Source organism: Marmota flaviventris, chromosome 9 (assembly GCF_047511675.1).
Source record: "Marmota flaviventris isolate mMarFla1 chromosome 9, mMarFla1.hap1, whole genome shotgun sequence".
Lineage (NCBI taxonomy): Eukaryota > Metazoa > Chordata > Mammalia > Rodentia > Sciuridae > Marmota > Marmota flaviventris.
In genome coordinates, this window is record NC_092506.1 from 9,481,896 (window position 1) to 9,496,023 (window position 14,128).

Genomic DNA, 14,128 nt, shown 5'->3' on the forward strand with positions numbered 1-14,128 from the left:
CTGGAACTAGGATTGCCCACGAGAATTCCTCTGCCTTGAAGCAAGGAAACATGATTCTAATATGCTTGTATTCTTCAGTTATTGGATAAGGACAAGGGTCTGGCATTGGTTGAGGAGATTTTCTTTATCTAAGTGCAATACCCAGTGGGGGCCACAACAACCAGCCGTCAACACTCCCAGAAGCTGGAGAAGTGAATAAAACATGTGAGTAGGATACAACAGCATCCACTAACCAAAGATTAGAAAACTCTTTCCAGAACAACACCTGTTTTTGTAAATAAAATATTATTGAAACATAGCCAAACCCAGTTGATTTTGTATTATGAATGACTGTTTTGTGCTACAGCATCATAATTAAGCAGTTGCAATAAAAATCATTGCCTGTATGGCCTAAAATATTTGTTTACTGGAGCTCAGGGGAAAAAAAATTGTCTGTGGCGTCCTGTGCAAAGTCACTATAGGGTTTTTTCTTTGTGTGTGTGTGGGGGGGGTGGTGATTGTTTGTTTTGTTTTGTTTGTTTGATTGTTTTTGTTTTGTTTTGGTCTGCTTTGGGAGAGTTGATTTGTTTGTTCTGCACCAGGAATTGAAGCCAGGGTGCTTAACCACTGAGCCACATTCCAGGCCCTTTATATATTTTATTTTGAGAGAGAATCTAGATAAGTTGCTTATTGTCTCACTAAGTTGCTGAGGCTGGCATTGAACTTGCAATTCTCCTGCCACACCCTCTTAATCTGCTGGGATTACAGGCATGTGCCACCATGCACAGCTCACTGTATTTTTATTATCAGAAATAACTTATTACTATTTTGAAAATTATTAAGTGCCTTCTCTTGTGCTGAATACATATGATATTTATATCATGATACTGAGTATCTTTAAAGAGTTATCTTTAATAACTCCAGTAAGAACGTGAGGGGCTACTTTCACTTTTTAACTGATGCATGATAAATTTACATACTTGGTGATATTATGTGACATTCTGATGCATGGATACATTGTGTAATGTTCAACTTGGAGTAAGGATATCTATCATCTAAAATATTTATTCTTTGTACTGAGAACATTCAAAATTCTTTATTCTAGCATTTCTGGAAATACAGAATATGTTATCATTATCAATATACACCCTGTTGTACCATAGAACACCAGAACAGAACACTTATGTACCTATTGACCAACCTTCTCCAAAATATAAAGTAACAGTAGTGTCAGGCCTACAAGTTCTAACCCTGAAACCAAATGTTTTTGCAACTATTGTTTCACTTGGAATTTCACCAAATTTCATCTGCTATAACATCTGGCCTGAGTGCAAATCATACTCTAAACAATAGATACCCTAATTTTTACACTCCTTTAACTCTGTACACTCCAATCATGAGTGGAGGCAGCATGCCTACAATACCCAGAAATGGTCTACTTGGAACCAAATCATAAAGTGGACCTAGATTTTATAAAATCCATTGATTTACAGAGATAAACTCTAATTCTAACAATGAGGGGAAATTCTCATTTCCAGTGAATAGGAAAGAAAGTTCAAATCCTTAAACAAGTACCTTTTCATTGTTTTCAATTTACAGTGCAAATCTTTTGGTTAATCCTTTTTTCCTCTCATAAACTAAGTACTGGCTTTATTCATAGATAGTTTTCATTCTCCCCAATCCCTTTGTACATGAGGTAGATCATTTAGCATCCATATTCCCAACGAGTCAGAGGTTTCAAAGATAGTGAGTATATCCTCTAGTACTTACCACTATACATGTCCATTATTGACATACTATAAATACCTGTTGTTTTGTTGTTTAAGTTTGTGAAATCCACCATACAGAAGGAGTTGGATGCAGTCCAGGTCAAACCGTCTGTTTTTCAATTGTTCCATGCACCCAAAGTGATTATGAGAACATGCTGCTTGTGCCTTTTCAGGTAAGTTCCATCTGATGTTTAGTAACTTCAAAATGTTTAAGATGCAACCACATTCCTCCTTTCAAAAAATATTAGCCATGAGGGACAAATATGGTAGAGTAGAGAAAGGTTGCACCTCCCAGTTTCTCTATGGCTTTGAATTGAATCAATGGGAATACTGTTTCTCAGTGAGGTAGATGTTTAAGGGAATTCACTAAAATTCAGTAATGGACAGTCAGAGATTTGGAGAGGCCGAGAAGTACTGATATTTCAAATGGAGGACATGAAAGAGTATATCAGTGCCAAGACATTGTGGCTACACCACACAGGGGAGGGGTGTGACAAAAAGATTTTTAAAAAGCAGAATAAATTGGCATGGAGATACCCAGGGGACAGAAACACAGCCTGAAATTAGCTTACTCTGAGTCTACACTTGGAGTTGGTGATTCAAAATTGCTCGGTATTTTGCAAGTTGGGAGGAGAGAGCCAAAGTGGGAAGCCAACTCATGGAAGTCATACTAGATGTGGGGAACACCTTTGCTACAGGAACCAAAAGAAAAGATTGGATGGCATCTACCATAAGGTCTAGAATACATGCTGTTGAAACAGGCACATAGAAGAATTCAGTGCAGGGATATAGAGAGGAGTGCAACTTACTTTCCCATGGAGTCTGGCGACTCATTTAATCAGCTGAAGATATTTAGGAAGCCAAACAGGCAGGCTTGATTACATTCAAGGATTGTAAACCTTGGAAGGTCATAGTCCTGGGTGGTGAAGTGTGACCTGCTGTGCCCACTCCACCCAGGAAACTTGGTTACCTTCTGAGTGAAATTTATCAAGAAGTGTGTGGGATTGGGACAACCAGAATAGATTGCCATCTACCTGATCTTATTGGTTTCTTTTACTAATATCTCCAGAATATGACAAATAATGGATAGATCCCAACTGTGGGAACTTTCTATTTAGATCCTTGCCTCATCTCTGCCCTAAGCACACTTTGACCTAGTCTTTTTAGACAATATTCCAACACATGGTATTTCTCATACATACTACCTTGTACTGATGAACTTAAAATCTAAGAGTCATTTCAATGAGCATTGAGTCCAACCACTCCATATTTGGTTCTAGGTATATCAATTAAGAAAAAGGAAAAAGGGCTAATAATCCCCAAATCTTTGCTATAAAATGCACATACGCCAGGAAGAAATGGAAGGAAGAGCAGTCTGGCATTTGTAGTAAATATGCATCCTTGGTCAGTTTCAACAACCACAATGAAGACAATTCTTTCATCCATTGTTGACAAATTTTTTGTTCTTCCAGTTGTATTTGCAGTTTGGTTTATATGTATATGTAAATATGTGTGAATGTATGTATGTATATACATTTTCTTTTTCATATTTTACCAGATTTTTATTTTATTATTTTTTTAGGGTTAGTGAGGTTTTTTTCTTATTTTTCTTTTCTTTTCTTCTTTTTTTTGCTATTGTGACTCTCTGTCCTATATTCTCCTTCAAATACTAAAATTTTTCTGTTCTCTCTCTCTCTCTCTCTCTCTCTCTCTCACTCTCCACCCCCATCCCTCTCTCTCTCTCCACCTTATTTCATTTAAAAAAAAAATTTCCTCTTTCTTTTTGGGCTTTATGCCTCTCTTCTGTTTTATTTCTGTTCTTTATCATATTCCAATCTTTATTTTCACTTTTCCCATATTTTCTCTTAATGAACCAAAATTTTCCCATATTTTAACACTATTTTATGTAATTTATGCCCACACCATTCATATTGTTACAGTTATTATCATTTTGGAAGTCATAGTTGAAACCTGGTATTTCCTTTAGTGAAAAATCTAGTTGCTAGATTGTAATTTTTGCTGTTGCTAACTTTTGACCCCACCATTCCTGTTTTGTGGCTATTAGTGCTGAAAATGTCATAGTTGGCATCTGGTATTCATTTTAATTCTATATATTGTTTGCTACTATTGTTGCTGTTATTTATTTTTCTTTTTCTGTGAGATGCTAGAGATCTGGTATAACACTTTAACTTCATTGGGTAGATATTATGCTTCTGAGCCACACACTCTACCCATTTAGAAGACAGCACATTTTCTTCCATATATTACCTAACTCACTCAAACTTCAGCAACACAATATCACAAAGAGTAGGAGAGAACCCCCAAACTGACAACCAGGAAAGACTACGGGGACTCAGTGCTCACTCATAAACATATTTTCTCATAGAAAAAGCAAAGAGAAATAACACAAAGACTGTGAATACCACATCTATGAAGCATTTCAAAATAGATTGTTCCTATACCCCTTTGATATATACAGAATTATCAAGTCCAGAAAAGCAATCACAGAGGGTATACTCCTTATGCCCTTGTGTATATAACACAATTTCCTGACTTACCAGAAGGACCTCCCTCTTTGGGGATCTCATAGAAAGTGGAATTCTCCATCTCCAATGCAATAAACACTATTGGAGTATACTAAGCTTGATATATGTTGTTCCCAAAATCTTCTAGCTTTCAAGGTCTGTGTTGAAAAATCTGCCATTATCCTAATTGGTTTCCCCCATATGTAATCTAATTCCTTCCTCTTGTGACTTTTAAAATTCTCTTCTTATTCTGTATGTTGGGCCTTTTTATTTTAATGTGACTTATTGTGGATCTGTTGTGATTTTGTACATTCAGCATCCTGTAGGCTTTTTGAATTTGGACTTCCAATTCATTCTACATGTTTAGAAAGTTTTCTAATATTATTTCACTGAATAGATTGTTCATTCCTTTGGTTTGTACCTGTATGCCTTCCTGTATCCTAATAACTCTTAAATTTGGTCTTTTTATGCTATCCCATATTTCTTGAATTTCTGTTCATGGTTTCTTACCATTATCACTGTGTGGTCTATGTTCTTTTCAACTTTATATATTTTATCCTCATTATCTAATGTCCTATCTTCCAAGTGGTCTACTCTGCTGGTGATGCTCTCATTTGAGCTTTTAATTTGGTTTATTGTTTCTTTCATTTCAAGGATTTCTGTTCTTTTTTTTTTTTTCGAACCTCTGTTACCTATTGAGGTAATTTTTGCTTCCTGTATTTGTCAAAGTGATCTTTCATTGCCTGTATTTGCTCTCTTATATCTTCCTTGAGTTCACAGAACATTTTAACCATGCCAATCCTAAACTCCCTTCTCTGTAATTTCTTTTGCTGTGGCTGCCAATGATTCTAATGATGTGATGTCTTCATTTGTTTGGGGCACTTTCTTTCCTTGTCTTTTCATGTTGCTCTTGTGTCTTCCTTTCCAGCTCTGAGGGTCTGATGTGCTGTTGTTTTTACCCTATAAGTTTATACTGCTCTTGCAGGGTTCCAAGACCTCTCCTTTGTGGGAAAGTACAATGTTAACAGATCCCAATATCAACTATATAACACTTTTGATCAATTTGTTGTTATTAAGACATTTAAAGTTTAGTCTCAATGTCCAGAATTGTTGCATTCAATTATTATCTAAAATATAATCAGTAATTTTGTAAAAAGATTTCCAGTTTCTTATGGTGGACAATGAACTGGGGGTGGAACATAGGACGATATGCTGAGGAGGTAGGATGTGAGGATAAAGAGCTAGTATCTTAGGAAGTGCAAAAGAGAAATCTAAGAAGAGGGTTAGTATCAAGGGAATAGACAGGAAGTAATTTAGGGTAGACAAATACGTGGGAAGACAGTGGAGTACATAAAATCACACATATGTATTCAGAAAAATACAGATGTTAAAATAGTAAAATTTGAAGGGGGAAAGAAAAGTGAAAGAAGAAAAAGAAAAAGAAAAAAGGGAGCATATTCAACACCTCTATATTATATTATTCAGATGACTCAGTCCTCAAATCCTATTTCATGCAAAGTTCTTGGTTTCACATATGTTGGGGATGTGAGTGCCAGAGAATAGAGGGGTAGAAGAAAAAAAACTTGAAGGAAAAACCAGGTTTGTTGCTAGCTTTAGAGATCTGTATCTTTCCTGCTTCTCTTCTCATCCAATAGGTGAGGTTGTCTGTTGTAAGCTGGTGTCTCTGCCCTCAGAATGGTGGAGGTAACCTAGGTGGGAAGACTGGTCCTGGTGCAGGGCACCTGGAGAGGGGAATAGCATCCACCAGTCCCTGCAGAGAGACTTCACCTCACCTTTTGGGACTCCTTGTATGACCTGAGTGCCCAGTCCTATCTTCCTATCTTGCCTGGAGATTTCCCAGTTCCTGGTCTCTCCGTTAGGCTCCAAACTTTAGCCCCATATCCCTCTCCCTTACCAGTTCACAATTGAGGAAACTCTCACCCCAGAGCTCCCATAGGTGGGCCCTGGTCACACTGCACACCTGTGTTGGGCAGCTACTGTGTTGGGTTACCTCCACTGGGGAAGAGGGTAAGTACTAAAATACATTGCAAAACAAGTACGAGGAAACCTATACTATTAAACACACCTGGAAATATATTCAACAATTTACAACACCCTGATATCCAAAAACACTTCACCAAGAAAAGATTGTACCCTTCAAAGTTCTTCACATAAAATTGGAAGATAAATCCATCTCAACAGATGCACTAACCTCAAAACTGAAAATATGAAAAATTGTGGTAAAGTGAAATCTCCAAAGGTAAAACTCACAAGCAATGACTCCAAAGATATTGCATCACATAAAATGCTGGATAAATAATTCAAAAAGATAACTATTTAAAAATAGGATTGAATACCAAGAAAATTCAGGAAAACTGAATAAATTAAGGAAGGAATTAGAGAATATGAATGAGAAATTCAACCAAAAAAAGATAGAGATCTTGAAAAACCTGAGAAGAAATCTTGAAAATAAAAGGCAAGTAAATCAAATAAAAAATACAGCTGAAATTAAAGTGTTTTAAATATGTTAGAGCAGGTAGAAGATATAATCTCAAACCTTAGAGGTAATGTCATCATTCACACAGTATTTAAGAAAAAAATGAAACTACAATAACAATATACAATATCTCTATGACATTATAAGAGTGAATTGAAGGCCCATAGATATTGAGTAATGAGAAAAGATAGAGTCTAATAGCATTAATAACCTACTCAGTGACATAATAAAAGAAAATGTTTGAAACTTTGGGTATGAGATGAATATCCAGATATTGGAGGCATGTAGAGACCAAAATAGACAAGACCAGAAAAGAATCTCTCTATGACATATTATAAGTTAAATACTAAAAAATAGAGACAAAAGAAAGAATTTAAAAGCTGCCAGAAAATAATGTTGAGTCACATTTATAGGTAAACCAATAAGGATAATTATGATTTAGCTCAGACCCTATAATCTAGGAGGGCTTGGCATTAAATAATACAAACTCTGAAATAAAATATTGCCAATCAAGATTGCTATAGCCAACAAAGCAATCAGTCACAATGGAAGGAAAAGTAAAAAACTTCCCAAGATAATGATAAAATAAAAGAATTCATTATCTGTAACCCAGCACTACAGGAAATACTTAAAGAAGTACTACAGAAGGGATACAAGATGGCAGGCCAGACAGAGGAAGCATTCTGTGTTGCTCCATGACCTGTGATTCAAGAAATGAGAATACTGCTTCTCTTGAGCAACATTCCTGCTTTTGCACAGGAATCATGGTACTGTGTCATGCAGGGCTTCAGGCCTCTACATCAGAGTAGGTTTCCCAAATACTCACCCATGCAGGACTACCAGGTGTCTGAGAGTGACCATAGACATCAGCACCCACATAAAATTTCATCCACCCACCTGAGCAGAAATCCCAGATGCAGCTCCCACACAGAATACCTGACAGCTACCCAAACACTGTCTCTTGCCTCAGCCTCCCAAGCAGCTGTGATTATAGGCATGTGCCACCACCCCATCTGGGTAATAATTTGAATGGACTAACTAGGTGGTTCTTACAGGCAGATGGGATATGGCTGGTGAAAATAGGTCTCTGAGGGTGTGACCTTCGAAACTATATCTGGCTTTCCTGGCCCCTCTTTGTCTCTCTGTGTTTCCTAACTACCACAATATGAACAATATTCCTCTTTCATAATGTTCTTTCTGCCTTATTGTGGGCCCAGAGCAATGGAGATAGCTGACCATGGACTGAACCTCTGAAACTATGAGACTAAGTAAACTTTTATTCCTCTAAATTTTTCTAGTCAAGTGTTTTGCTTACACCAACAAAAACAACAAACACAACACTTCTGATCTAAATAATACCATAAATCAAATGCACACAACAGAAAATTATAGGCTATTTCATCCAATAACAAGCAAATTCACTTTCTTCTCAATAGCTCATAGAACATTCTCCAAAATAGATCATATTTTAAGTCACATAACAAGTGTTTGAAAATACAAAATGATCAATATAATTACTTTTACCTTATCAGATCATAATGGAATTAAATTAGAAATAAACACAAAATTACATAAGCACATGGGGAATAAAAATTATCTTTTGAAAAGAAATAGGTCTTAGATGAAATGATAAGAGAAAGTTTTAAAATTTCTAGATGGGGTAGAGAGAGAAGATGAGAGGGGAGGGGTGGGGAGGGGGGATAGTAGAGGATAGGAAGGGCAGCAGAATACAACATACACTGGTATTGCAGTATGTAAAAACATGGGTGTGTAACCGATGTGATTCTGCAATCTGTATACGGGGTAAAAATGGGAGTTCATAATCCACTTGAATCAAATGTATGAAATATGATATGTCAAGAGCTTTGTAAAGTTTTGAACAACAAATAATAAAAACAATTTCTAGAATCAAACAAAAAATGTGATACAACATTAAAAAGTTCTGGGTCATTATGCAGAGTTATTGCTAAGAGGAATTTTATAGAAGTAGATGATTATATTAAAAAAAGAGAAACAAATCCTAAATAAACAATCTAATGTTATATCTCAATGTGCCATAAAAGCATGAACAAACTAACCCCAAAATGAGAAAAAGAAGTTCAGAGCCAAAATAAATGAAATAGTGTGGGGTAGGGTGGGGGGAGTATCAATGTAACAAATAGTTCATTCCTTGAAAAGTTCAAAGATTGATAAACCTCAGCCAAACTAGCCAAAAGAAAGAGTTTAGAGACCCAAATCAATAAAACTAGTGATGAGAAAGGCAATATCACTACAAACATTTTTGAAATCAAGAGGATCATTAGGGACTACTTTAAAAATTTATATTCCAATAAACTGGAAAATCTAGAAGATAATGACAATTACTAGACATCTATGACTTATCCATACTGAGAAAAGAGAATATAGAAAACCTGATCAGAACATTATCAGGGAATGAGATTGAAGACATAAAAGAAGCTTTCAACAAAGACAACTAATGTCAATCATCATCAAATTATATCATAAAATAGAAAGGGAGATAACACTTCCAAATTAATTCCTTGAAACCAGTATCAGTATTATCCTGAGGAAAATATATGGACCAACATCTCTGATGAATATAAACACAAAAATCTTTACTAAAAATATTAGGAAAACGAATTTGAAAACACATTAAGGGATTATACACTGTGATCAAGTTGAACTAATCCCAGGGATGCAAGTTAGTTTCAGCATACAAATCAATAAATGTAATTCTCTCACTAAGTTGCCCAAGGTGGCCTTGAACATACAATGCTCCTGTTTTCATCTCCTGAGTCACTGGGATTGCTAGGTTGACACCACTGCACCTGACTAGGTGATTATACTCTTAAAACCAGGAAACACATGGAAAATTCTCCCTAGTGCCCTGCACCCTTACTTACTAGGATTAAGGTGAAAAAGGACTCCACACCAGGGATCAAAGAAAAGAGACTCACTGTTGCAAAGAAACAATTTACCTAATTTCCAATATCTAACCCTATCTATGTTCATTCCTTTATCCCCTTAAATTGAACCATAATCTCAGATTTCAAATTACCTTTTTTGCATAGAATTAAGCAGTTAAAAATTAACTTTTACTGGAATATGTGTATATATGCTATATATTTTTTGTGGCCTCAGTAAAAATTATAGCAATAAAGAGCTCATAGTAATTTTATGGTAATTTAAGATCACTGCCTTAAAAACAATTGTTCTATTATTCCATTCTATAATTATCATTGAACACTTACCATCTTGGGCCAATATAATCATCATGTAGGAGTCTCCTTCAAAATCTTAGGGAATGTTCCTTAGGCTCTAAATGTTATTAGATGTCTCTTCTCCTTTCACTTCAGATTTTCAAATGCTGTATCCTTTTATGGCCTCATCCTCAACCTGCAGCACCTGGGGAGCAATATCTTCCTGTTCCAGGTTCTCTTTGGAGCCATCACGCTCACAGCCAGATTTGTTTCCCTTTGGACTCTGAATTACATGGGTCGTCGGACAAACCAGATATTGTTCTCATTCCTGGCCGGAGTCTCCATTCTGGTCAACACATTTTTGCCTCAAGGTGAGAGAGAACAAGGTTTGGGGAAAGAAAGTGTTTCCCTCATTCCTTAGGAATTACATCATCTTACCTGCCTGATGCCACAAAAATGTCATTAAAAGTTAAAGGATTTTTGCAGTTAATATAAAGTGTTGAAACAGATTATGGCAAGCACTTGGCAGGACTTAGGCTCCAACTGTGCCTATGTCCTTAAAGTATGGTTCAGAAACAAAGCTGTCCTGACCACATCCAAGATGAACCTGAATAGCAGTTGCAATGGTTCAAACAGTGTCTTTAGAAGAGGAGCTAACCACATGCCTCTGGCTAATGACACTTTTCATAACAATCCTGGAGGGGGTAGGCCATGCAATTGCATCTCTAAATGGGAATGTGATACTTTCCCTGGGACTCTTCCTGATTATTAAGGCCTCCCTAACTCAATACATTTTTAGGAAAGGCTTCTTGAACTTAGTGAAATAAAAGCCCCTAGTCTTCAGACAGAAAGCAAGAGCACAGCAGGAGTAAGAGAATAATTTAATCTTAAGGTCTTCTAATTGGCTTTGTGACTTGGCCTTAGAGAAGAAATGAATAATGACTTCTACTTTTATGTGTAATTATAATGCACCAATTAAAAACAATAAATAAATGAAAGGAAGATCAGTAGAATAGAGGATCAGAGAGATGGAGGAAGAGAGTGAAAGGGGAAGTACTAGGGGTTGAAATGGAACAAATTATGTCATATGCACTTAGGAATGTACCAAAATGAACCCCACTATAATGTATAGCAATAATGCACTAGGAAAAACACTAGAAACAGATTAAGAATACAACTCAACCTATTTTACTAACTTACCCAAATGATCTCATTAATGATTTGGGAATTTCAGTGGTCACCATACTCCACCATGTTCCCAGAGCAGGAAAATATTTTGTAGGATTTCAGACTGGAAGTCTCCATTCTTCTCTCCAATAGAAGTTTCCCGCCTTTCAGGAGAACTGTCTGTATTCTTTTACAGTCCTATTTTGGTTATTTTAGTGAATTTAAAATAATCTTTTTAACCTCTGTAAATTCAGTAATTCAAAAGTATGTGATTAATACCCAGTATGACATTATTAACTTCTGAATAGACTTTCTAATGTCAGGCTTTTAAAATCCTGAATTATTGCCTAGAACTTGCCTCTCTTCAGATTGTCCAATACCTTTGTCACTATGTGGAGGAGGACTTTCCCCACATCACACATTGTTACCATACTATTAGTACAAAGCTGTTCAAGACACGGGTCATAAAATCCTCAGTTTTTGTTCACATATAGTTCTAGGCCCTTCAGAAAATGCCGTGAAAAAAATTCACAGAATTAATAAAACAAATATTTCCTGATTTCTCTATTCCCACCATTATGAGCAATACTCAAATGTGCAGAGAAAATTGAAGCAAGAGATTTAGATCCTTTTGTTCAGTGTTTCAGCCCAGCATTCAGCAGCTCTTCAACCTCTCCATCATCTCTGAGGGGTTGCATTTTGTCTGTCATTTGTTTCTCACCTGCAAACCCTACAACAGAATCACCTCACAATTAGTTAGTGAAAGACCGATTTCTTCAGCCAAGATTTTTTTATTCTCCCTGGTCTCTTCTCTCCAGAAATGCAGACTCTGCGTGTGTCTTTAGCAACCTTGGGAGTTGGATCTGTTTCTGCTGCCGGCACTGGTTTTACTCTCCACCAAATTGAGCTCCTCCCCACCGTATTCAGGTACAAGAGCTCAAAGACCTTCTGTCTGCTTTCCAAAAAGGACTTTCTGAACTAATTAACAGTTACTGCAGGGATAAAATGGAGGTTTTTCATGTTTCCAAGACATGAATTGTAATATACATTTTAAAAGCAACTAATAATCCACAATTATTTAAAACAGACTTTATGCCTCGCAATGTGCCAAGTCTTTTACTGCAGTTTTTCACTTAATCTGAAGAGCCACTCTACAGGATTGGTGCTATGAATATTCTTATTTTAATTATGATGAAACTGATTAATTAGAAATCAATAGTGCTCAATGTCACAATTAAGAGCTGGTTGTCAAAGCCCATGCGTTCAATAACTCTGCTGTATTGTCTCCCAAAATGAAATGGAGTTGACAAGTGACAACATATATACAGATTTGTACAAGATTTTCTTTGTTTTTTTTTATTTTCATCCTAAGGTCCACACTTGGAGGCATCGTTTCAGGATTCCAGAGAACAGGGGCAATACTGGCTCCTCTCCTGATGACCTTACTGGGGTATTCTCTCCGTCTGCCCTGGATCATTTATGGAGTCATCACCCTCCTTGCTGTCCTTGTTATCTTGCCCCTTCCAGAAACCAGGAATCAGCCTCTTGTTAACACCCTCCAGGATGTGGAAAATAAGTAAGCAGATGCCATGATCATCACCTGAATAGGAAGTGGCTATGTTCTATAGCTCTGTGATGAGGAAGCTAATGACCATTTTCAGCCATCTGTCCTTCACATAGACTCAGATCTGAGCTATTTCTGCTTGACCCATATCTTTTATTCAGTAGTAGCTCTCCTATACCCACAAAACTGTATCACTCCTCTTGAGACTAGATAACACAGACCATCTTGCACCAGTCCTTTAATAGTGAAAAGGTCAAAATTAGCCCTACTGTGAAGGGCACACACTCTCTGCCCTTAAGGAAAGCCCACTTCTGCTGTTTTCTTGTAAATATGTGAAGACTCAAATACTTAATTCTCATACTTGTGGTGTTATCAGGCATCAGCCCAATGAGTGCTCAATATATTATGGGGAGGAAATGAGCATGCCTCAAAGATACAAACCTGATTACTGCATCATTCAGGAAGGATTGTGGGACTAAAACAGAGCAACCTTACTTATAAAGATAACACTGTATCTAAAGGAAGTGGATTCTATAAGATTTAATTCAATTTATTGCCATATATAGTGAAAATTTTAAGGAGAGAGAGAAACTGAAGATATGGGCTGACAGAATTTGAAATGAGGAAAAATGAAAAAGTGCCCTTAGAAATTTTTACTTTCCCTTTGATATTTTCCCCCCAAAATGTCATTGACCAAATGTCTAAATTGACAAGGGTAAGAGTAGCAATACTCAACTCTGTCTTCCCAGGCATTCATAGATATCAAGGCCTTTCCCAGCACATTGGTGTCTAGGGAGTCTTGAGATAGAACAATATCATGTAGAACTTGATACAAAGCTCATCATCTAGCATGGAGGATATGTGCACTTATTCTACATCTTTGCTTCTTTTTTTCTTCTTCTTCCCAGCACAAAATATTCAAGAAAAGTAAAGCAGGAAGATACTTCCACAAAAGTAACACAGTTTTAACAACTTTCCAAGAGTTGATCCAGGGAAGAAAAAAATAAGGAATTAAAAAGTCAAGATTCTTCTTTAGGCCAATAAAACTAGTCAAAAATTTAATGGACCAATGGATGCTACCTAAAATCACTCAATATATAAATTTTCTCAAAATAATTTATGAGTTTATGTAATTTCACCAAACAATTGTTGGTTTGAAGCAAGACATTGCAAAAATAGTTTGAAGTTCATCTTGAAATTAATAATAGAAAAAGAAGCCTTTTTTCCATGATCCAGCAATCCCATTACTTGGTATATATCCAAAAGAGATTTTCTATGCCAAAGAGATACCTGCACTTCCATGTTAATTGTAGCACACCTCGGTGTCCTTCAAAGGATGAATAGTTTAAGAAAGTGTATTATATTACATGAAATGGAACACTACTCAACCACATAAATGAAGAACATTCTGACATTTGCAATAACAC

The 14,128-nt window shown here is 36.3% G+C and overlaps 1 protein-coding gene across 1 annotated transcript in view; it reads left to right on the plus strand.

Annotated features, from left to right (window-relative positions):
* Positions 1-13,670, plus strand: part of LOC114100131 (steroid transmembrane transporter SLC22A24-like) — a 29,386-nt gene extending 15,716 nt beyond the window's left edge. Inside the window, exons 6-10 of the mRNA XM_027944773.2 lie at positions 1,806-1,921; positions 10,127-10,341; positions 11,956-12,064; positions 12,510-12,713; positions 13,610-13,670. Coding sequence (XP_027800574.2) covers positions 1,806-1,921; positions 10,127-10,341; positions 11,956-12,064; positions 12,510-12,713; positions 13,610-13,670 — 705 coding nt within the window. The remainder of the gene's footprint in view (positions 1-1,805; positions 1,922-10,126; positions 10,342-11,955; positions 12,065-12,509; positions 12,714-13,609) is intronic.
* The last annotated feature ends 458 nt before the right edge of the window (positions 13,671-14,128 follow it).